The sequence below is a fragment of the Bombina bombina genome, chromosome 5 (genome assembly GCF_027579735.1).
Source record: "Bombina bombina isolate aBomBom1 chromosome 5, aBomBom1.pri, whole genome shotgun sequence".
Taxonomy (NCBI): Eukaryota; Metazoa; Chordata; class Amphibia; order Anura; family Bombinatoridae; genus Bombina; species Bombina bombina.
Window position 1 is genome coordinate 540,704,526 of NC_069503.1, and position 26,257 is coordinate 540,730,782.

General features: G+C 43.5%; 1 protein-coding gene across 1 annotated transcript in view; it reads right to left on the reverse strand.

The window, feature by feature from the left end:
* Positions 1-7,237: 7,237 nt before the first annotated feature.
* The window catches only part of LZTFL1 (leucine zipper transcription factor like 1), a 72,186-nt gene continuing 53,166 nt past the window's right edge, over positions 7,238-26,257 (reverse strand). Inside the window, exons 8-10 of the mRNA XM_053714487.1 lie at positions 24,837-25,004; positions 10,274-10,377; positions 7,238-8,910 (exon numbers count right to left, since the gene is read on the reverse strand). Coding sequence (XP_053570462.1) covers positions 8,892-8,910; positions 10,274-10,377; positions 24,837-25,004 — 291 coding nt within the window. The 3' untranslated portion in view covers positions 7,238-8,891. The remainder of the gene's footprint in view (positions 8,911-10,273; positions 10,378-24,836; positions 25,005-26,257) is intronic.

Below are 26,257 nucleotides of genomic sequence, written 5' to 3' on the forward strand. Positions count from 1 at the left end.
TCAATAGCCTAATTCCACCCATCAACTGCCTTATTTTAAAGAGCCAATCTGGGTTTCTAGTCTGCAGACAACAAAGCTTTAGCAAGCGCTGGTATTACTCATTTAAACACCAATATTATTTAAGAGTAAGCAATATTTAGCGCTCAGCTTGTAATCTAGCCCTTAGTGTAAAAAATAGTTTGCATAATTTTTTTTTAAAAAATTGCTGGCGGACTTCCGGTGGGCGGCGACCCAAGATGGCCACAAGATTATGAAGCTCTGCATATTATCTTAAACTTTTTGTTTAAAAGTGGCCAAATATCAAGCCATCCTAATCTCCCTTAGCAGTTCGGCTGTTTGGGAACCCTTATTGGATCAGGATTAACATCACCTGGCCCCCGAGAGGTCAGAGGACTGGGTGAAGTCAGGAGAGTTTGGAAACCGGAGCAGAGCACAGAGTGTTATTCTGTGCAATTTAGAACACAAAATGGTTGGCTCTACCTCAGAAGACAACCAATATCTGGAATTGGTACTTTCTTTAAAAAATCTGTTACTACCAGCATTCATTAAGCTGGAAGAGGCCACACAACATTTGCTGACTGAGATTCAGGCCCCCGGTTCTAAATATGTCCCGACAAAAAGGTGCCGACTAGAAGCTGTCTCCTCCGATAATAACAGTGACGCTGCACAGGACAGATCCCCCCAGGGACGCAGAGAAATAATGGAACACATACCCTGTTTGGAGGAAGCTAATATCCCTTTGACAGATTTGACTAAGCAGGCTGTGGATATCCGTGAGCCAGACGCTTCTTGCTATCATACTCTGAAGACGGCTAAACAGGCAGTACCCTTTGATGTCTCCAAGATGGCGGCTGTGGCTGGGATGACGTTAGGCTGTGCTATGGTTGAGAATCTGCCTACAAGTTTTCCTATACATCCCGCTACAGACCCACCCGCTACCTCAGCAAAGGCAATGGACAGACCTTTTATTGCGCCTGGGATCCCCCTGACCGGAGAGCAGCATGGCGGTTGTCGTCCCCAGCGCACAGGCTCCACACCAGATTTGGATCACCGATCGTTGCTATGGGACAGGAACGGCATCGGCTAGGATGGGAGGGCTGTAAGTGGGCTGATTTCTGCTGTGCTCTGGCTAACGCGCTGCAGAAACTTAATGTACTTCTTTGGGCTGGATAAATGGATGTGAAGTCCCGCAGCAGGCTAACCCTTACATGGATATTAAGCTGAAAGTGTGTATATGGTTATGCTGGACAGTTTGTGATGCTATTATCCTTTCTTCTATATAGGTCCCTAACGCTGTGTTTAAATTAAGGCATAGGTTACCTTCACTGATAGCGCCCAGATGCAATTAATGTTCTGAGATACTTAACCTGCATCAAGTTTGAGACGCTCTTGATGCAGCTTTTATGCCTCTTCCTCTTATTTGTATCTTCTATGCTTATATAACATAATGGTATCCAGAAGGTCTGATTATAAGGGCTGTAAATGATAAGCTAATATTTAATATATTAGTCAGATTGAGATTCAGCTCAAATGTTACCCTAAATATTTATTCATGCTCTGAACTTTAGTGACGCTGTTCTCTCCTCATTATCAACTAACTGTTTGCTAGGTTCCTAACCAGCTTATACACACTGGAATGTATAGTACTTACATATGCTGCAAGAATGTTGAACACGCAAAGTATTTATTCTATGGTTCCTATCTGTGTAGGGATACAACCTCACCCAGGCGTATTAGAAGTCTGTATTATTCCCCCCCCTTGAAACTTACACCACAATTTATGTTAGAGGACTGCGGATTAGGATCTCAATGACTCAACCATACCTATATCCTCTAATATAAACATAGTCTGACCTAGCCCCCCTCTGCAAAACTGCCAATAGTATCTCCGAGAGCCACATGTTGAACATGTTATGGTTGTTAGTTTTGTTTTACTGTGTTTATTTGTTTGTTTGTTTGTTATAAAATTGAGACACAAGGGTTCTTTCCCCCTAGTCTAGTAATTACTTACTATAATTAGTTCTATGGCTTCACATGTAAATAGAAGTTCTCTTTGTGGATACAGATTTAATTTCAGAAGAAATCTTATGTACCAATATGTCATCAATTTTTGTTTTCTTTTACTATCTTGTCCCGGTGATCTGCGAATCACAACATTGTATTATGGATCTCTTTGGGGGAACTTACTGTATAACTATATGCTGTATGTATTCTATGTCTCTCAATAAAAAGAATTAAAAAAAAAAAAAAAAAAAAATTGCTGGCAAGTATTTTAAAATAATTTTCAAAAATAAGCAAAATGAATTACATAGCTAATCTGCCTGGAGAAGCCAACTCTACCCCCCCTATCAGTGTTTAGACTCAGGCATTGTATTTTAACTGAGTTCACAGCTTCTAGGCATGCTCCATCCGATAATCCCTATGCATTTTTGCATTCTACCAAAGTAACAATAGATATAAATACAGCAATAGAAGGAAATGTGTGGGAGGAGTTAGAGCTTTACAATTCAGAAACTAAAAACAAAATTTATGCTTACCTGATAAATTTATTTATTTCTTGACACGATGAGTTCACAGATCATCTAATTACTATTGGGATATATCTCTCCTGCCTGGCAGGAGGCGGCAAAGAGCACCACAGCAAATCTGTTAAATATCACCTCCCTTCCCTCCCACCCCAGTCATTTGACCAAAGTAAAGGAGAGAAAGGAAGTAACAAGGTGCAGAGGTGTCTAAAGTTTATAACATACTAACAACCTGTCTAAATAACAGGGCGGGCCGTGGACTCATTGTGTCAAGAAATACATACATTTATCAGGTAAGCATAAATTTTGTTTTCTTTCTAATGACACGATGAGTCCACGGATCATCTAATTACTATTGGGAATCAATACCCAAGCTAGAGTACACAGATGATAAGGGAGGGACAAGACAGGGAACCTAAACGTAAGGCACCACTGCTTGAAGAACCTTTCTCCCAAAAGCGGCCTCAGCTGAGGCAAAAGTGTCAAATTTGTAGAATTTTTAAAAAGTGTGAAGAGAGGACTAAGTTGCAGCCTTGCAAATCTGTTCCACAGAAGCGTCATCTTTGAATGCCCAGGAAGAAGAAACAGCCCTCGTAGAATGAGCCGCAACTCTCTCTGGAGACTGCTGTCCAGCAGTTTCATAGGCAAAGCGTATGATACTCTTCAGCCACAAAGAAAGAGAAGTAGCCGTAGCTTTCTGTCCCTTATGTTTTCCAGAGAAAACCACAAACAAAGCAGAAGACTGACGGAGATCCTAAGTCGCCTGTAAATAGAATTCTAGTGCACGTACCACGTCCAGATTGTGCAGAAGTCGTTCCTTCTGAAAAGGATTAGGAAACAAAGAAGGAACAATAATCTCCTGATTAATGTTCCGGTCAGAAACTACTTTAGGGAGAAACCCTAATTTTGTACGTAAAACTACCTTATCCAAATGAAAAATAAGGTAAGGAGACTCATACTGTAAAGCTGAGAGCTCTGACACTCTACGAGCAGAGGAAATAGCAACAAGAAACAAAACTTTCCAAGATAACAACTTAATATATAAGGTATGCATAGGCTCAAATGCCCATGAAGAACCTTAAGAACTAGATTAAGACTCCAGGGAGGAGTTACTCGTTTGAACACAGGCCTGATCCTGACCAAGGCCTGACAAAACGATTGCACGTCTGGTACATCTGCCAGACGTTTATGTAACAAAATAGACAAGGCAGATATTTGACCCTTTAGGGAACTTGCCGATAATCCCTTCTCCAAGAGTAGCCCTTGGATTCACACCAATATAGATATTTATGCCATATCTTGTGGTAAATCTTTCTAGTCACAGGTTTACGAGCCTGAATCATGGTCTCTATGACCGAATCCGAAAATCCCCGCTTGGATAAAATTAAGCGTTCCACGCAGTCAGCTTCAGAGAAACTAGATTTGGATGAAGGAAGGGCCCTTGAAGTAGAAGGTCCTTCCTCAACGAAAGTCTCCAAGGTGGAAGAGATGACATGTCCACCAGATCTGCATACCAAATCCTGCGAGGCCATGCCGGAGCAATGAGGATCACCGATGCCCTCTCCTGCTTGATTCGAGCAATGACCCGATGTAGAAGAGCGAACGGGGGAAATAGGTATGCAAGACTGAAATTCCAAGGTACCGCCAGGGCGTCTATCAGTACAGCCTGAGGGTCCCTTGACCTCGAACTGTACCTCGGAAGCTTGGCATTCTGCCGCAATGCCATGAGATCCAATTCCGGCTGACCCCATTTGAGAATCAGGCTGGAAAACACCTCCGGATGGAGTTCCCATCCCCCGGGTGAAAGGTCTGTCTGCTCAGGAAGTCCGCCTCCCAGTTGTCCACCCCTGGGATGTAGATCGACGTCAGACAGCAATTGTGGGTCTCCGCCCACCGAATTATCTTGGCTTCATCTGTCATGGCTAAGGAATTCCGCGTTCCTCCCTGATGGTTGATGTAACCCACTGAAGTTATGTTGTCCAACTGGAACCTGATGAACCTGGCCGAGGCTAACTGGGGCCAGGCCAGAAGAGCATTGAAGATTGCTCTAAGCTCCAGAATGTTTATAGGCAGAACAGAGTTCCCTGAGCCTTTAGAGAGCCCCAGACTGCTCCCCTTCCCAGAAGGCTGGCGTCTGTTGTCACAATCACCCAAGAGGGTCTGCGAAAGCAGGTTCCCTGTGAGAGATGGTCCTGAGACAACCACCAAAGAAGAGAATCCCTTGTCTCCTGACTTCTGTCAGAAAAATCTTCATTGATAAGGAATCTATTATGGTTCCTAAAAAGATTACTCTAGTATTTGGAACTAAGGAACTTTTTTTTTCCAAATTTACCTTCCATCGCAGGAAGGCTAACAACATTTCTGTGTGGGATCTTGCTTGTTGAAAGGATGGTGCCTGAACCAAGATGTCGTCCAAATAAGGCGCCACTGCAATGTCCCGCAATCGGAGTACCGCCAACAGGGATCCCAGAACCTTCGAGAAAATTCTGGGAGCCGTGGCAAGACCGAATAGAAGAGCCACAAACTGGAAGTGTTTGTCTAGAAATACAAACCTTAGAAACTTGTGTGATGGTCTCTGTGGATGGGAACATGCAGGTACGCATCCTTTAAATCCACGGTTGTCATAAATTGACCCTCTTGGATCAAAGGAAGAATGGAACTAATAGTTTCCATCTTGAAGGGCGGCACTCTGAGGAATTTGTTTAGACTCTTGATATCTAAAATCGGTCTGAAGGTTCCCTCCTTTTTGGGAACCACAAACAGATTGGAAAAGAACCCCAGACCCCGTTCCTGCATCGGAACAAAAACTATCACTCCCAGGTTGGAGAGGTCCCGTACACAGTGTAAGAACACCTCTCTTTTGGTCTGGTCTGCAGATAATCTTGAAAGCAGAAACCTGCCCTTGGAAGGAAAGTTCTTGAACTCTAGTTTGTATCCCTGGGACACGATGTCCACCGCCCAGGGATCCTGAACATCTCGCACCCAAGCCTGAGTGAAGAAGGAAAGTCTGCCCCCTACAAGATCCGGTCCCGGATCAGTGGCAGAGCCTTCATGCTGTTTTTGATTCAATAGCAGGCTTTTTTGGATTGTTTTTTCTTGTTCCAAGACTGATTGGGTCTCCAGGAAGGTTTGGACTGCTCCTGCTTGGAAGAGGAAGGATTTCCCTTGAAATTTCGAAAGGAATGAAAATTACTCTGACGTCCATTTTGTTTATTTCTCTTATCCTGAGGGAGGAAATTACCCTTTCCTCCGTAATGTCAGAAACTATTTCCGTCAAACCCGGTCCAAACAAGGTCTTTCCCTTGTAAGAAATCTCCAAAAGTTTGGACTTAAGATGATACATCGGCAGACCAAGATTTTAACCATAAAGCTCTGCGGGCTAGCACAGCAAACCCTGAAATCTTTGCTCCCAATTAATAACCTGTAGGGAAGCATTTGTAATAAAGGAATTGGCCAACTTAAGAGCCTTTATCCTATCCTGGATCTCTTCAAGAGGAGTGTCTGTCCTAATAGAATCAGACAACGCATCAAACCAGTATGCCACCGCACTAGTGACGGTAGCAATGCACACTGCAGGTTCCCATTGTAAACCTTGGTGTACATATATCTTCTTGAGTAACCCCTCTAATTTTTTCCGGAACTCGGCTGTAGATAATAATGAACCGCTGTCCGGTCCTAGAAACGCATGCCTTTTGTCAAACATGCGAGTTCCTGACTGAAATTGCTCTCTCGTTCCTCCCGATCACAGGAATTGATGAAAAAAAGAGGCACGCAACACAAATTGCCGCCTCACATAGCTCCGCCCATCGTGGGTGTCTCAAAAAAAGTAATCTCCCGGTCTGCATCTTATTACTAAAGTTAAGCCGCCGGGAGCAGAGAAACCACCAAAAAATCAGCCTAAAACACCTCCTCAGCCCAAGTGCCTGCCTAAAATGCTGCCTACATAAGTCCCCTCCTTTTATCCCTAGGAGGATTTATGTGTCCCATGTAAATAAAGTGCTCCAACTTTTTCTGAGTTCCTCTTGTTTTTCCCAGACCCAGAAAAATAAAGTCAGCACTTACCTCATAGATCTGCCAGACAGCAAGGCAGCTTACCAGGTTTGAGAGGTCCTCTCCCTCACATAGACCTGTGGAGAAAGAGATAAAGACTGAGTAATCTTACTTAGGCTTTCAGAGTTAGGGCAGCATAAATTACATGGGAGGCGCAGTGACAAAAAACATTTTCTTTTAGTGTTTGTAGAACAAATTATTGTTAAATTATGCAATTCATTTGTACTTTGGATAGTTTGAATAACATTTATAAATGACAGAACATGCTATAATATTGTAATAGAACTAATTTGCTCCTTAATCTGGCTACTTTTGTAATGATTCTCTGCTGGCACAATTATCAACCATGAAATAAATTATCATACACTAGTCCTAAAGTCCGTGTACACGGGCCAATTTTTTTAAATACCGCGGTTCCAACCCTTGCTCCCTCTTTCCCCCCTCTCTTTTGTGCTCTCTCTCCCCCTCTCTTTTGAGCTCTCTCCCCCCTCTTTTGCGCTTTCTTTCCCTCTTTTTCTCTCTCTCCCCCTCTTTTGCTCTCTCTCTCTCTCCCCCCACTTTGCTCGTGCAGTCTCGACTGCGCATGACTGCATCTGACAAACATACCTTTCATTATATAGGATATCTGCTACACAGTAAGTATATACTATATGACAAATGTCTTATTTTGTGCAACAATTTATTTTACTCAAAAACCTAAAGATACAGAAAGCATATCCATAAACTTGTTATATAACATAATGAAAATAAATCATAGCATTTTTATCTGAGAAAATGCAGTCTGTCTATGGTCCCTCATAGAAATGCATAACCACCAAAAACATTGTATTTATATTATCTACTATAGCTGAAAGTCAAATAAGAGTAACAAAAAATTACTAAATAAGCAAAGCAATAAATGAATTACAGAGGAATTTAAAAGGGACACGGATTTCAAATGTAAAGAAACTATGTTTCAACAAAGGATACAAAAAGAAAGAGGTAAATATGATAGTAGAAAGAAATGGGATTTTTATTGTTAATTGTATGCTCTATATGGATAATAAAAGTTAAATTATGACTTATATGTTCCTTTAATATTTTCAGGTAGGTCTGAAATGTAGTGTTAGATAAAAAGTAACCAAAGTACAGGTTGGATACTCACAAAGTACTTACATTTAAATTGTACAGCAAATACAAAGATAACATTTTTCTGGTGTTACTTTGTAAATACTACCTTAAAGGGACAGTAAAGTCAAAATTACACTTTTATGATTCAGATAGAGCATACAGTTTTAAATAACTTTGCAATTTACTTCTATAATCAAATTTTGAAATTCTTTGTTGAAGAGTGAACCTAGGTGCCCAACTTCTGGGAGCTAGCTGAACACACTGGGTAGGCCAATTATAAGAGGTATATTTGTGCAGCCACCAATCCGCAGCTAGATGGCAGTTATGTATTGCTAATCTGGAGCCAACCTAGGCATGCTTTTCAACAAAGGAGAGTAGTAAATTGGGAAGATGTTTAGAACTGCATTCTCTATCTGAATCATACAAGTTTCATTTTGACTTTACTGTCCCTTTAATATTGGTGTCAGCTGTAGTATTTTACCTCAAAACAACCCAAGCCCAATCTTGCATATTTGTCATTTGATATAGAACTGGAATAATAACCTTACCATGTTTTTTTATGAAAATTACTAAGTTCTAGAAATTAGATATAACACAATCAACAATGGACCCTAATCAAAGTACTTAACATTGTTTCGAAACACAGCAAAGCTTCTGCTTCAAAAAAACTGAAGGAGGGCAGTGATGGTGGGTCATACAACATACATTTTTATACCAGTGATAGCAAACCTTGGTATTCCAGAACTACATTTCCCATGATGCTTGACTGGACTTCAGAGTACCTAAGCATCATGGGAAATGTAGTTCTGAAACATCTGTAGTGCCAAGGTTCGCCATCACTGCTCTATACTGTAGGTTTATTCAATAAAGTGTATTTAATAAGTTTACAGGAAAAGGTGGGTTCCTAATAATTATATTTAGCATATATATATATATATAAAAGATTACAAACACCTTCACCAAGGAAGTGATTCGGCTCTTAAAAATTAAATAATGCCTCTCTTGTATTGGTTTAATATATATGAAAAAAATTAAATGCTGTAAAATGTCTTTATGAAAATAATGGAGGGGGAAATTATTAACTGTGAGCCATTTGTTCCATAAAGTAATGCACATTTTTATAAATATGTAATCTTAGAGAAAAAAGTCCAGATTTAATTCCAGATTGAAATCCCAATGTATGTTCAAAAAAATAAGTTCTTCAGGTCAGTCTTCCGGTTCATGCCTATTAAAAAAAAGTACACAACGTATTTCCTATCAATAACTTAAGACAAATATATAGATGTATAGTTATGTTACATTTGTAATTAAAAGAAACAAAAGAAAAATTAAAGGGACACGAAACCCCAAATTTTTATTTCATGATTATTCCGATAGAGCATATAACAACTTTCCAGTTTGCATCTATTGTCAAATTATGCTTCATTCTCTTGTAATCATTTGTTGAAGGAGCCACAATGCATTACTTGGAGGTAGCTGAACACAAGTGGCGAGACAATCACAGGAGACAAGTATGTGCAGCCACCTATCATCAGCTAGCTTCCAGTAGTGCACCGCTGCTCCTGAAACAACCTAGATATTCTTTTTAACAAAGGAAATCATAAAACAAATCAAATTACAGATTTGGAAAATTATTTAAAAATGTATGCTCTATCTAAATCGTGAAAGAAAACTTATTTGTGTTTTATGCCCCTTTAATCTTGTGTTAATTCATTCTGTATTACAGTAGGGTTAAATTTGTCATCAAACAAGCAGGTAGTGGCCTATAAGAACCTAGATTCAACAAGACTCTTGGCAAATGTGTGCGATAAAGTTGGCTAACAGAATTATAAAACATGGTATTCCTGGCATTAAAATGATGATGAAAGTGAATGTGGTCTGACCTGACTGGCTTAATACTTTATTTCTAGCATAAAATCAGGTTCTACAAAAACAAAACATTTGATCAGATCACACTGCATTGACTTTCATCCTAGTACAGGTAAAAGTTCAAAACCAAAATTCAAAATCCAGAATTTTGCAATAATAGTTAAAAAAATAAAATAAAGGCTATTTTGAGCTAACATCTGTAGAGCGCAATCTATGGTACTTCTATATTTACTCTCATATTACAAGCTGAGAGTAAATGTTAGCGCTCAAGCGAAAGTCGAGCACACGCTGAGATCTAAAGGTTGGATAGCGTGTGCTAAATCCCTTAAATGATGGACTTTTATGGGGTGCTCTGAAAAACTCAGATCCTGGCTATCCCTAACCCAATGGTGCGCTAAGCTGAAGGTGAAATAGTAGAGTTATTCACAGATTTAAACTAAGCTTTTATATCTAGATGTTTTTATTAAATTAAATGTGGGAATGTGGGGATGTGGTTTATGGCAATGTCTAAATGACCTAAGATATTGTTTACACTTGGTCCCATCCCCTTTACAAGCTAATTTTACAGATACACCAAATATACAAATATTGCAAAATCCAAACCAGTCCCAAACAGTTTGAATAAAGGGTTTTGTACCTGTACTATATTAATTGTAAAAACATTATATTTTAATGTGCAATATATATATATATACATAAAGACAAAAATCTATACTTACTTTAAAAGTCGTTTACGCAAATCCTTAATCTGATCATTCTTCTTTGTGAGAATATCTTTCATATTGCGGTAAGCACCTGTCTGTTGGAATTTCTTTTCTAACTCCTGTTCATTTGTGGATAAGATATAGTAAACTAAGTTAACATTTTATAAAACACAACTTTTTTAAAATTCATAACTCAGCAATCAAAAACCAAAAAAAAAAAAGTTTTAGAAAACACAAATTTAGAATACACAACTAACCTCATGTTTAAAGGGACATGAAACCCACATTTTTTCTCTTTTATGATTTAGGTAGAACAATTTTAAACAACTTTCCAGTTTACTTCTATTATCAAATTTGCTTATTCTCTTGGTATTATTTGTGGATGGAGCAGCACTACTGGTTTCTAAATGAAAACATGGGTGAGCCAATCGGTGTGTATATATATATATTATTTATATATATATATATATATATATATATATATATATATATATATATATATATATATATATATATATATATATATATATATATATATATATACACACACACTGTATATATATATGCAGCCACCAATCAGCAGCTAGAACATAGGTTATTTGCTGCTCCTGGGCTTACCTAGATAAACCTTTTAGCAAAGGATAACAAGAGAAGGAAGCAAATTAAATAATAGAAATTGGAAAGTTGTTTAAAATGGTATGCTCTGTCTAAATCATGAATGTCTAATTATGACTTTACTGTCCCTTTAAAGGGCCATAATAGTGCTAAAATGGCATGCTTAAATTCGTAGAGTATTTCATTTTACCACTAACGATGCTACAAAGCTAAATTTTTAACCCTTGAAAAGGGATTAAACACATAGTTAAAATACCACTCGGGACCTACAGAGCACTGCAGGTTCTGAGCAAAAACTGCCAGTGTTCCAAAAGCCAGAGCTGGGCCATGCAACTGCTGCTGTTCACTTCTCTTGGGACCTACTATTTAGAGGTTAAACACATAGCTTTGCAGTGTCACTAGTGTTAAATGAAATGCTCTAAACCTGTCATTAAAGGGGAAAATATTTTATAGTACACTGTTGCTTTAAGCTCACTAATAAAAAGGATCCCTAGACAACAATGGAGAACTTACCCATGACTGGGATCATTTTGATTTACATTCTTGGAATTACTAAACACATTGTTTTTTTTAGCTATACAAAAAAAGGATTTTTTATACTTTAAATTCATTTTTTTTACCAGCCGACAGCACATAAAGCAGAAGACAATTCTAGATCATTGGGTTAATAATAATACAGGAACACATATCATAGCCTACGAAACAAGTTAATAAAAAAAAAGGCTATTAATAAGCAAGAACAACGTGTAAAAATGTAAACATGGGACTGATTTACACGACTGCTCAAGAGTACCTCATGACAAACTTCCCACTGCCTGGTATATCAACACAAGTACTGACTAATGCCAACAGGAAAGCCAAATCTTAGCCCAGAGCAAAAGAAATAGACCACAAATCCTGCTAATAGTTGTCATAGCCTCCAAGTAACATTTTAGAGCTCTGAGAGTGCTTAAAAATGCCTCCTGGTTATTAGGAGTAGTGGATAACACCATTTTGTTATAAAAATAGAACTGTACACAAAAGTGAAAATATCCTGGTAAAAATAAATAAATAAAGGGGGTTGTGAGACTAAGGTGTAAAGCTCAGCAATTTAGTGTGCTGACCTGAAAATGGGGTCATCATGATGAAAAGTGTGTTCAAACTGAGCATTATCAGTGAAATGTGATTCATAATTTCAATGTGGGGACAACAAAATTGATAAATAGGCTTAAAGGGACACTGTAACCAAATTTTTTCTTTTGTAATTCAGAAAGAGCATGCAATTTTAAGCAACTTTCTAATTTACTCCTATTATCAATTTTTCTTCGTTCTCTTGCTATCATTATTTGAAAAAGAAGGCATCTAAGCTTTTTTTGGTTTCAGTACTCTGGACAGCACTTTTTTATTGGTGGATGAATTTATCCACCAATCAGCAAGGACAACCCAGGTTGTTCACCAAAAATGGGCCGGCATTTAAACTTACATTCTTGCATTTCAAATAAAGATACCAAGAGAATGAAGAAAATTTGATAATAGGAGTAAATTAGAAAGTTGATTAAAATTTCATGCTCAATCTGAATCACGAAATAAATTTTTTGGGTACAGTGTCCCTTTAAGGTCTCAAAGACGCAAAAAGGAAATAAAAAAACAGCGAAACCCAGAGCTTGAAGAAAATTGTGTGTGTCAGGATGAAAAGCGAGGTGATAGTGAGAGTGCCTAGATAGAGCAAAAATTATCGGTCAATATTCTGACAGGTCTTGCAACCTGAGGTATAGAAGGGGCCTATCTGAAAAATACCACTGTTCTAAGAGAGCTCAGACATAGAAATAGCATTTTGTGATGACCAGCTTGTGTGCATTAATTACAGATGAGAAGAAATGTATTCAAACATATGAATTTAGCACTCAGGCTGTCAATGCTAAAAAGATAAAAAATTGGCGAGTTGGAATAAAAGAATGGGCACTTAGACAAGAAATCCAGATTACACCTGTCCAGTGGTCTACAGTATTTCTACTGTTTATGGCTGATAACTGAAACTTCAATATAACCGGGATTATTATTTTTTATATATCCTATACAATGATTTGCTTACATATAGTACCTCTGCTTAATTGCATCAGTGTATCTTTGTATATAAAGAATTACCAAACCGCTTACATAATTTTTCACTAGTTTGGATGTCTTTGTTTTGGAAACGCAATCTTTAAGGGGCATATGAACCACAAAGAGGTTGCTATGCATGTTTGTATGACAGGGGAAGGAAGGGTAATTCTAAAAAATTATCAACCAAAGGTAAAACATAAATTATGCTTACCTGATAATTTAATTTCCATCGAGGGGAGGAGAGTCCACGGCTTCATTCATTACTATTGGGAATTAAGAACCTGGCCACCAGGAGGAGGCAAAGACACCCCAGACAAAGGCTTAAATACCTCCTTCACTTCCCTCATCCCCCAGTCATTCTGCCGAGGGAACAAGGAACAGCAGGAGAAATATCAGGGTATAAATGGTGCCAGAAGATGATTAAATTTAGGGCCGCCCAACGGAGATACGGGCGGGAGCCGTGGACTATCCTTCCCTCGATGGAAATGAAATGATCAGGTAAGCATAATTTATGTTTTCCATCTAAAGGGGAGGAGAGTCCACGGCTTCATCCATTACTATTGGGAACATATAACCAAGCTCTAGAGGACACTGAATGAAACCAGTAGGGTAAACGGCGGACCCAAATCTGAGGGCACCACAGCCTGCAAAACCTTTTTCCCAAAAACAGCTTCCGCAGAAGCAAAAACGTCAAATTTGTAAAACTTTGTAAAAGTGTGTAAGGAGGACCAGGTAGCGGCTATAGAAATTTGCTCCATAGAGGCCTCATTCTTGAAGGCCCAAGATAAAGCCACAGCCCTAGTTGAATGAGCCATGATCCTCTAAGGAGGCTTATGTCTCGCTGTCTCATAAACCAAGCGAATCAAGCTCCTCAACCAAAAAGACAAAGTAGCAGCAGAGGCCCATTGCCCCTTGCGCTTCCCAGAATACACCACAAAAAGAGATGTAGACTGTCTGAAATCCTTTGTAGCCTAAAGATAGAACTTCAAGGCACGAACCACATCCAGGTTATGAAGTAACCTCTCCTTTGAAGAAGAAGGGTTAGGACACAAAGAAGGAACAACTATTTCCTGATTAATGTTACGGTTAGACACCACCTTGGGGAGAAACCCCAACCCAGTGCGAAGTACAGCCTTATCTGCATGAAACACCAGATAAGGAGGATCACATTGCAAGGCAACTAGTTCAGATACTCTGCGTGCCGATGCAATAGCCAACAGGAAGAGAACCTTCCAGGACAGAATCTTAATATCTATGGAATGCATAGGTTCAAACGGAACCCTCTGCAAAACCTTAAAGGGACACTCAGGTTAAATTAAATTTTCATGATTCAGATACAGCATGTAATTTTAAACAACTGTCCAATTTACTTCCATTAAACAAAAATGTGCACAGTCTTTTATATTTACAATTTTTGAGTCACCAGATCCTACTGAGCATGTGCAACAATTCACAGACTATACGTATATGCATTTGTGATTGGCTGATTGCTATCACATGGTACGAGGGGAGTGGAAATATACATAACTTTGAAATTTGTTATAAAAAAATCTACTACTCATTTGAAGTTCAGACTAAGTGCTATTGCATTGTCTTGTTATCTTGCATTTGTTGATTATGCAAATCTAATGTGTTGACTGGTCCTTTAAGGAGTAAGTTTAAGCTCCAAGGCGGAGCCGACTGTCTAAAGACAGGCCTGATTCTAGATAGAGCCTGAACAAAAGATTGAATGTCAGGGAGCACAGCGAGTCTCCTATGCGACAAAACTGATAATGCAGAAATCTGTCCCTTTAAGGAATTAGGGGCAAGACCCTTCTCCAAACCATCTTGGAGAAAGGACAGAATCCTGGATACCTTCACCTTATGCCAAGGATATCCATGCTTCTCACACCAGGACAAGTAAGTCCTCCACACCTTATGATAGATGCGACGAGTGACTGGCTTCCTTGCCTGAATTAGAGTATCAATCACACTTTAAGAAAAGCCTCTCCTGGTTAAGACTAGGCGTTCAATCTCCACGCAGTCAGCCTCAGAGAATCTAGATTTTTATGCTGAAAGGGGCCATGTGACAGCAGATCCCTGCGACAGGGTAACCTCCATGGCGGAGAGGATGACATCCCCACCAGATCTGCAAACCACGTCCTCCACAGCCACGAAGGAGCAATCAGAATGGCCGAGGCCCGCTCCTGTTTGATGTGTGCCACTATGCGAGGTAGAAGTGGTAACGGAGGAAAAATGTAGGCTAGGCTTAATCCCCAAGGAACCGCTAAGACATCTATCAGCTCTGGACCTCAACCCATATCGAGGTAGTTTGCAATTGAGTCTGGACACCATGAGATCTATCTCCGGCGTTCCCCATCTGTGACAAATCTCCGCAAACACTTCTGGGTGAAGAGACCATTCCCCCGGATGGAAGGACTGTCTACTGAGAAAGTCCGCTTCCCAGTTGTCTACACCCGGAATGTGAATCGCTGAGAGTGAGCAGTCGAGGGACTCTGCTCACTCCAGAATCCGAGACACCTCCCTCATCGAGAGGGAGTTCCTCGTACCCCCCTGATGGTTGAAGTAAGCCACCGAGGTAATGTTGTCGGTCTGGAATCTGATGAAACTGACCGACTCCAGAGAAGGCCAAGCCTTCAGAGCATTGTAGATTGCTCGTAGTTCTAGGATGTTGATCGGAAGGTGAGACTCCTCCGTGGACCACTTTCCTTGTGCCATCCTGGCACCCCATCCTAACAGACTGGCGTCCATGGTCACAATCTCCCAGGACGGTCTCAAGAAGGATGTCCCCATGGACAGTTGCTCCGGACGAATCCACCAAGAGGGAGTTCCGAGTCCGAGCATCCAGGGAGATCAGCTGTGATAGATCTGAATAATCGCCGTTCCACTGTCCCAACATGCACAATTGAAGAGATCTGAGGTGGAAACTGGCGAATGGGATGACATCTGTTACAGAAGCATTAGTATTTTGTTGTGAAGAGCTTATTTCCCAGCAGCAATGCCTGAACCAGCAAGCCAGCGCCTAAGAAGGGCTCCAAGAAAACTGTAACAAGTTTCATTTCATAAAGAGTTAACTCTTTTTTTTCAGCTTTTAGAAACTATTGTCTAATCACCTCTGGAGCCAGACTGCTAATTGATAAGATGAACTTGTAAACTTGTTATCTTAAGTACTGTAATCCTATTGTGGCCTGTCAAAGGACAGTGCTCTCTATCTAAATGTGTGATGGGGGATTTTGTGCTTCCCCCCCTCTCCCCCTGGGAGTGCCCTGTGTGCATGTAACCTTAATAAAAAGCAGGCTGGGCATCCCAGTCCTGAGTTCTTGTTTGACCCTCAATCGCAGCGTTGACTCGTTTTTGTGGGCAGAAGGGTATCCTAGCTGTACTGCAGCTAAGGGAGATTATTCTATATTTGCGAGACTCATATAGAATACTATGGAAAGCAGCTTCTCCCCTCTTTAGCAATAGGGATCCAGGCTACTAAGCGGTCCATCTCTCAGCAAGACTAAGGGTAACCGTAACATTTGGCGGCAGCGGCAGGATTTTCCTGGATTTCCTAGGAGAGGTACAGAACGGATGGAGAGCGCTTACGAAAAATTGAAGCGTACAACCCTAAAGGATTTACTTGAAAGCAGAGGGGGGTACGCCAGCAACAGGCCGAGGAGAGAGCTGATCGCAGAATTGACCGAACTGGATCAGAGCTTCACAATGGCGGAAACACCGACCACGATTAGTGACGAAAAAACCAGGATTGTTCGGGAAAGGCTCTCATTATACGGGCCGAACCCCTCCATGGAATTGGTACAGCAGTTGATGGCGGAGGCGGACGAGGATATACGAGACACTCGAGCCCACGAACTCAACCTAGCGAACGCACACCGCAATGCTGAAGCCCCGCAGGTGATCATCCCTGTCGAAAATGCTGGGAGGCCCAAGATACCCTATGCGGCATTTCGACCCTTCCTAGAGAGCGAGACAGGGATTGATGAATATTTGGCGGACTTCGAAAGGCAATGTGCCCTGCACCAGATTCCCAACAGAGAGTGGCCCACGATATTGTCTGGGAAACTATCCGGGCGAGCCCTGGAAGCCTTTCGTACTCTGGGTGCTGAGGAAGTGACACAGTATGAGCTAGTTAAGGAGACACTGTTGCGACGGTACGCTGTAACTCCGGACACGTATCGCCGACAGTTTCGGGGCACGGAAAAGAAGCCTAACGATACCCATATGGAATGGGCGCACCGAATGCGGAGAGCGGCAAATCACTGGCTGAGCGGAAGTAAAGCGGTGACTGGGGAGGAAATTTTACAATTGTTTCTCTTAGAACATTTTTATAATGGCATGGAACAGCAAGGGAAGGAATGGCTGCGAGACAGGCGGCCTTCTACCTTAGAAGAAGCAGCCAAATTGGCCGATGAACATTATGACTCCCGTCTTCACGAACCCATGAACTACCGAGCTCCAGCACGGGTCGAACCCAGAGAGGTTTACCGTGCACCCCCTCGTGCTGAATTCCGAGCCCCGGTGCCCACAGGGCCCGTCCGACACTCAGGACCACCCAATAACAGCTCTGAGCGTCCCAGACCGACTTGCCACCGATGCAAGCAACCAGGGCATTTCATGGCTAGCTGCCCCCTTAATACGCACCAGACACCCAGGAATTACAATTACCCCTCTGGGTCCTATCGTCCGGCCCGGGCCCTCTGTGTTAACCAAGAGGCCCCTATGGAGGGATATGTGGGGCCGCTTCACGAGGCAGACCCTGTATATGCTGCCTCAGATAACCGCCAGCACCATCGGCAGAGGGTATGGCTCGAGGGGCGATCTACCGAGGGATTGCGAGACACAGGGGCTACTATCACGCTGGTACAGAGTCATTTGGTGCCAGAGCACAAGCGATCCGGACAGACTGTGGCCGTTAGAGTGGCGGGGGGGGATGTGTACAAAATTCCAACAGCTAAAGTGCATCTTGATTGGGGAGCGGGAAAGGGGGCTGTGAACGTGGGCCTAATGGATAATTTACCTGCCGAAGTACTACTGGGCAACGATTTGGGCCCCATGACTTCTGCCTATGCTCCAGTATGCAACAACGAGGCGGACCCAGTGACTACACGGGCCCAAGCCCGGACGGAGCGAGAGCTCTCACCAGTGCGGGAGACACAGGTAAGACCTACCCCGACCTTGCCTGACAGGTTAGGCCCCATACCCTGGGACACCCCAGATGCCTTCGAGGCAGAGTCTAAGACTGACCCGACCTTACAAAAGTACCGGGAACGAGCAGAGACCGGAGGGGGCGGGGCAGATAACAAAACATTCTTATGGGAAAAAGGGAAACTATACCGCTGGACAGAGAAAAGGGGACAGCGTAGGCGACAGCTGGTAGTGCCCCACAAATACCGTCAAGAAATCCTCAAAATAGGCCACGACATCCCCTTAGCAGGCCACCTAGCCGTTACCCGTACCCTACACCGCATTACTCACACGTTCTTTTGGCCAGGGGTGCACGCTGACGTTAGAACTTACTGTAACACCTGCGATGTGTGTCAACGAGTAGGAAGGCGAGGCGATCACCCTAAAGCCCAGCTAGTAAATATGCCCATTGTAGAGGAACCCTTCAGCCGGGTTGCTATTGACCTAGTGGGACCACTGGCTACCCCTAGTCCCTCCGGTAAGCGATACATTCTTACCGTAGTGGACTACGCTACCAGGTACCCAGAGGCTGTCGCCCTATCCAACATACAAGCGGATACGGTAGCGAATGCACTAGTACAGGTGTTCTCCCGGGTAGGATTTCCAAAAGAAATCCTATCCGACCGAGGCACCCAATTTACGGCTGAATTGACCCAACAACTCTGGCAGGTTTGCAAAATTAAGTCCCTCCTAAGCTCCCCATACCACCCCCAGACGAACGGGCTGTGTGAGAGGTTCAATGGGACCCTCAAGCAAATGCTCAAGACGTTCACTCAGGAATACCGAGACTGGGAACGCTTCCTGCCGCACCTCCTATTTGCTTATCGGGAGGTGCCCCAGGAAACGACAGGGTTCTCTCCCTTCGAGTTGCTCTACGGAAGAAAGGTACGGGGACCCCTAAACCTGATCCGGGAGCACTGGGAGGGAGAGATGGAGGCTGACGGTGTCCCAATTGTGCCATACGTGCTGGAACTCAGGGACCGAATGGAGCAATTAGCCAAATCCGTGCGGGCTAATCTCCAGTTGGCCCAGAGAAGACAGAAAGTATGGTACGATCGGGGGCCCCGAAAGAGAATCTTCACCATAGGACAAAAGGTGTTAGTACTTAAGCCGGTGAAGACAGACAAATTGCAGGCGTCCTGGCAGGGTCCCTACCAGATCGTAGAGAAAAGGGGAGACACCACTTATGTGATAGCTAGCTGCCACGACAACAATCTTAGAAAGACATTCCATGTAAACATGCTCAAGGAATATTTTGAGCGACCAGAGAACGTGACGGCTGTATGTTGTTCCCCTCAGGAAGACCCCGACAGTTTACCCATTCCAGACCTATTAGAAAAGAGCCTCCCCACAGGTATAGTGGCGCAGGTTCAGATAGGGGACCGACTTAGCCCCACTGAAAGGGAGCAGCTCAACCAACTCCTCCAGTCCAAACACCTCACCTTCTCCCCGAAGCCAGGGTACACTACTTTAACCACCCACCAGGTAGATACTCCGGGACAAGCTCCCTTGCGCCAGGCTCCGTACCGAATCCCCGAAGCAGTTAGGACAGGAATGAAGAAGGAGATCGATGAGATGCTCCAGCTCAGGGTAATTGAGCCCTCCGATAGTCCCTGGGCCTCCCCAGTTGTCTTGGTGCCCAAGAAAGATGGGACCACCCGGTTCTGCGTAGACTATCGGAGGCTCAATGAAAATACCGTGACGGACGCTTACCCTATGCCCAGGGTAGACGAGCTACTCGATCGTTTAGCCAGGGGAAATTACCTGACCACTATTGACCTCTGCAAAGGTTACTGGCAGATTCCCCTGGCCCCGGAGGCTATCCCCAAGTCGGCATTCGTCACCCCATTCGGCTTATATCAGTTTAGGGTAATGCCGTTTGGGATGAAGAATGCCCCAGCTACATTCCAGCGCTTGGTGGATAGGCTCCTGGATGGCTTCCAGAGTTTTGCTTGCGCCTACCTGGACGACATAGCGATCCACAGTGAGTCCTGGGAGGACCACTTAGCTCATGTGGGAATGGTTCTGGATCAGATCCGGGCTGCTGGCCTGACTCTGAAGCCAGAAAAATGCCACTTTGGGATGGCCGAGGTACAGTACCTGGGTCACCGGGTGGGGTGTGGAAAGCAGCGACCAGAGCCGGCCAAAATAGAAGCTGTCGCCAATTGGCCCACCCCCATCACTAAGACTCAGGTCCTAGCCTTCCTGGGCACGGCAGGGTACTATAGACGGTTCGTACCAGACTACAGCACACTTGCCAAACCCCTGACTGACTTGACCAAGAAGAACTTACCTCGACAGGTCCTGTGGTCTCCCCACTGTGAAACGGCTTTCCAGGCTCTCAAAAATGCTCTAATTAACGCTCCTGTCTTGGCGGCCCCAGCCCTTAACAAACGTTTTATCGTCCATACAGATGCTTCCATGTTCGGGCTGGGAGCCGTCCTCAGCCAAGTAGGCGAAGATGGAGGGGAGCATCCAGTTGCCTACATCAGCCGGAAGCTCCTGCCCCGCGAAGTCAGCTATGCAGCGGTCGAAAAGGAGTGTTTGGCTTTGGTGTGGGCATTAAAGAAATTGACTCCCTATTTATATGGTCAGGAGTTCACTCTGGTCACCGACCATAACCCGTTGGTGTGGCTGAACCGGGTCTCTGGAGATAACGGCAGGCTATTACGTTGGAGCTTATCGTTGCAAACCTTCAATTTCACCATTACTTACAGACCTGGGAAACAGAATGGCAACGCCGACGGGTTGTCCAGACAAACCGACCTCAGCCCTGCATAACCAGCGGTCTGGACAGCCTTAGTCTGCCCCGAAAAGGGGTCAGACCGTGTCTGCCAGAGTGTTCCACAGAAAGGGAGCAATGTTACAGAAGCATTAGTATTTTGTTGTGAAGAGCTTATTTCCCAGCAGCAATGCCTGAACCAGCAAGCCAGCGCCTAAGAAGGGCTCCAAGAAAACTGTAACAAGTTTCATTTCATAAAGAGTTAACTCTTTTTTTTCAGCTTTTAGAAACTATTGTCTAATCACCTCTGGAGCCAGACTGCTAATTGATAAGATGAACTTGTAAACTTGTTATCTTAAGTACTGTAATCCTATTGTGGCCTGTCAAAGGACAGTGCTCTCTATCTAAATGTGTGATGGGGGATTTTGTGCTTCCCCCCCCTCTCCCCCTGGGAGTGCCCTGTGTGCATGTAACCTTAATAAAAAGCAGGCTGGGCATCCCAGTCCTGAGTTCTTGTTTGACCCTCAATCACAGCGTTGACTCGTTTTTGTGGGCAGAAGGGTATCCTAGCTGTACTGCAGCTAAGGGAGATTATTCTATATTTGCGAGACTCATATAGAATACTATGGAAAGCAGCTTCTCCCCTCTTTAGCAATAGGGATCCAGGCTACTAAGCGGTCCATCTCTCAGCGAGACTAAGGGTAACCGTAACAACATCTATGATTGACACCATGAGACCTATCACCTCCATACATTGAGCCACCGATGGGCTTGAGGAGGACTGAAGGGCAAGACAGGTGGACGCAAGATTCCTGTGCCGCTGATCTGTGAGAAATAGCTTCATGGACAGTCTATTATCATGCCCAGGAACTCCACCCTGTTGCTGGGAACCAGGGAACTCTTTCCTGAGTTGATCTTCCAACCGTGAGATTGCAGCAGAAAAAGAAGAGCCCTCGAATGATCCTCTGCGAGGTTGAGCAACGGCGCCTGGACCAGGATGTTGTCCAGGTAAGGCCGCCACAGCAATGCCCCTGGATCTGGCCACTGCAAGCAGCGCCCCCAGAACCTTTGTGAAGACTCTCGGGCCGTCGCCAGACCAAAAGGAAGGGCCATAAACTGGAAGTGTTGGTCCAGAAATGCAAGTCTTAGGAATCTGAAGTGGTCCCTGTGGATTGGCACATGAAGGTAAGCGTCTTTCAAGTCTATAGTCGTCATGAACTGTCCCGTTTGAACTAGGGGCAGAATAGATCTGATTGTTTCCATTTTGAACGATGGAACACTCAGAAACTTGTTTAAACACTTTAGGTCCAGAATCGGGCGAAACGTGCCCTCCTTCTTTGAAACCACAAAAAAAAAAAAATAGTACCCTAGACCCCTTTCTGCTAGGGGTACTGGTACGATAACCCCGAGAGAGGCGAGATCTCTCACACACTCAAGGAAGGCCTCTCTCTTCTCTGGTCTTGAAGACAGGTTTGACAGGAGGAATCTGCCCTCGGGTGGATGGGATCTGAACCTTATCCTGTAACCCTGGGAGACCACTTCTAGAACCCAAGGGTCCTGAACGCCCTGAAACCATGCGTCTGAGAATAGAGATAATCTGCCCCCTACGTGATCCTGAGACCGGTCGGGGGCCGCCCCTTCATGCCGATTTCGTCTCGGCAGGCTTCTTGCTCTGCTTAGACTTGTTCCAAGATTGAGCCGGGTTGCTGGCGTTGGGCCTTGTCCGCACAAAAAGGGACGAAACGTAGATCCTTTAGGCTTAGCCTTCTTATCCTGCGGTAGGCAAGCTCCCTTACCTCCCGTAACCGTGGATATAATCGAATCCAATCCTGGACCGAACAGGATCTTTCCTTGAAAAGGCAAGGACAACAGCCTTGCCTTAGAGGTCATGTCCACAGACCAAGATTTTAGCCACAGAGCCCTGCGCGCTAAAACAGAAAAACCTGACACCTTAGCATTCAGGCGAATAATTTTCATATTAGCATCACAGATGAAAGAATTGGCGATCTTCAGCACCTTAATCTTCTCGTCGATGGATGTCTCCCACTCGACTATTTCACACAGGGATTCACACCAATATGTTCCAGCTCCAGCAACCGCCGCATCGGCTGCTGCTGACTGAAAAACAAACCCTGTGTGCTGAAACATCTTTCTCAACATGTTTTCCAGCTTTTTATCCATGGGCTCTTTAAAAGACGAACTATCCTCAAGGGGAATAGTTGTCCGCTTCGCGAGTGTAGAGATAGCACCATCCACCTTAGGGGTAGTCCCCCACAGCTCAAGCTGAGAGTCCGGAATGGGGAACAGTTTTTTAAAGGAAGACGAAGGGGAAAAGGAAGAACCTAATCGCTCCCATTTGTTCTTAATAATATTAGCCATCTTAAAGGGAACCGGGAAAGACTGAGGTACTTCCCTGTCCTCGTATACCTTGTCAAGCTTAAAAATTGCAGGTTCTTCTGGTATCTTAGGTTCCGGAACCTCCAGAGTAGCAAGCACCTGCTGTAGCAGAAAGCGCAAATTCTCCATCCTAAACCTATAACCAGGCTCCTCCCCCGCCGGAGGTTTAGATGACACGGACTCCGACCCAGAAGGGACCTCCTCCGAAGAGTCGGAGTGGGCCTCGTCTTCGTATAGAGCCTCTGGATCTCCCATTGGCGAGGACAAACCCTGGGCCACGCCGCTATGATAAACCCTATGCTTGCGCTTAGCAGAACGTGGTAAGGCATGGATCACTTTCGAAACCGCAGATTCCAGTTGGTCCCCAAAGTCTGACGGCCAATAAATCTCTTCCGAAGGAGTAACGGTTCGACCAAGGGGTGCTGCATGTACAATCGAAGATGAATGTAGGGAACGCACCTCCATGGACGAAGAACCCTCAGAGGTGGATGGCTCAGTAGTACTAGACATCCGTTTACATTTAGATGTTGTAACTTTATCAAGACATGTGGAACATAGTTGAGCAGGCTGATCTACCAGAACCTCCTTGCGCGCTTGGTTAGACTAACTTTATTTATTAAAAAAGGCACCGTTATACCACCAATGGCCGGGGCACTCACCACCTCCTAGGACCCGGACTACAGAAACCGCTACGTCTCCTGCGCCACAGATCAACAGGAAGGATAGATAGCCACACCCAGTCACATGGAATGCCTATCAGGACCGCCCCTGCACTAGGGAAAAACGCGCAAAAAAATGGCCTCGCAAAGTTTTCGCAAGTAACCTGAAAGTTCCACACATTGCCAGAGCCTCATCTCGCACATAACGCAGCAATGACACAAACAATATCATGTTTGAACCCCCCGTTCAATAATCCACCTTCCAGGAATATAAACCCTTGATTCTGTAAAGATAAAAAGGCGCCACACTGTGACCCTGTCTTCTATGTTATCATTATTAATAAAAAATGAAATGATCTTACCAGAATGTACGTCGTGGAACAGGAACACGGCCCTTCAAGTGTGACAGGTAAGTAGCCTCGCTCCTGACATGGACTTGAGTGAAGAAAGCAGGCAGCGAAACTCGTCAACGCTGATTGCTTATGGAGCTGAGTTAATATGAGTCGGGATGGTTTCACAGAAAGACTCTCCCTGCATCTCAGGACTCTAACTTTCGCCCAGGCTTTCACTGAGAGGCTGACAGGACTGCTTAAAACTCCAGTCCCAATGCAAAGAGTACTACCCTCCATAAGAGACTATTCTGAAACTCCGGCACTCCTCTGCCATCCTCCTGTGACGAAAGGCAAAGAATGACTGGGGGATGAGGGAAGTGGGGTAGGTATTTAAGCCTTTGTCTTTGCCTCCTCCTGGTGACCAGGTTCTTGATTCTCAATAGTAATGAATGAAGCCGTGGACTCTCCTCCCTCCTTCAGATGGAAATCAACATTGCTATCATTCATTATTTTACAGCTGGAGATTTTTATCATGAAGGCTGCTTTTGTATATACAAGTCACAAATAATATAAAATAATGTAACCTTTTCAGTCAGTGAAAGCTGTTCCTGAACCCTCAGCAACTCATGCTTTGCAGAGATTAAATTATCTTCCAAATATTTCTGATTAGCTGATCTGTCATTGAGTGTTTTTTCAAAATCGGATTTGAGACTTTCTACCGTCTTCTCCAAACTATTGATATCCTTGGTTTCCTGTTAAAAATAAAAAATACAGAACATAGGAAAGAACACATCACTACAAATGACATGCAAAACACAGTTAAGACAAAATGTGGGAATACAACTTGCTGAAATAATAGAGAAATACCAAAAAGTTGGCTAACCTTGTCATGTATTTATATGCACTATATTTACACATTTTTTGTTAATTTTGTTAATCTATGTGTTTAAGTTGTTACTAAAAAGCAAGAAAGCTATTGAGGGCTAGATTACAAGTGGAGCGCTAATTTATCACGTGCCCGCAAATGGGCAATTTTGCTTGTTTGCGGGTGTGCACAATAAATTACCAGCCATTAAAAGCGGCTGGTTATTGCTACTGCAAGCTCACAGTAGTAATTAGCGCTTATAAAATTAACCAGATCTCCGGTTAATTGTATAAATGTGCCCCAAATGCCCCCAAAATACAGTGTAGTGTATTAAAAAAAATAATAAAAAAAATAACTACACTAGGCAGTATTTTGGGGGTAAAGTTGGTGGGAGTGGGGTGCACTGAAAAGTGCCTTTACTTTGCGGTATATGGGAACTGTGTGCTCCCAGTAAATATATGTATATATGCTTATATACATATATATTTATGTGTTAATATGTGTATATACACATACATATATATGTATATAAGCATATAGATATATATTTACAATTAGATGCCATCGCTGCGCGACTTACCCCCTTCACTGCTCTTTGGTTCTGTGCCGTATATGACGGCATCAAAACGAGGCTCCCATTGGAGCCTATAGAATCACGCTCTTGTAAGCACTATGCTCCCCAGCAATGCAAACAACTTGTAATACCGGCGCGCATTAGCATGCGCTAGTATTACTCAGTGGAGTGCAAATATCGCTTTCACAAAAGGGATATTTAGCGTTCCACTTGGATTCTGGCCCTAAATGTTTATTTAATGAAACTGATCAACTTAGATTATCTGTTTCCGCTCCATTTTCACTGTATGCAAGAATGACTAATGGTACACAGCATTTAAAATTAAAGATTCACGATTCAGATAAAGAGGCCGAATTATCAAATGTCTGTCAAACCTGATCCGACAGTGCGGATCAAGTCTGACAGACATCGCTGAATGGGGAGAGCAATACGCTCTCCGTATTCAGCATTGCACCAGCAGCTCACAAGAGCAACGCCGCCCCCTGCAGACTCGCGGCCGCCAGCAGGGAGGTGTCAATCAACACGATCGGGTTGAATTGTGGCAATCTCTGTCCGCCTCATCAGAG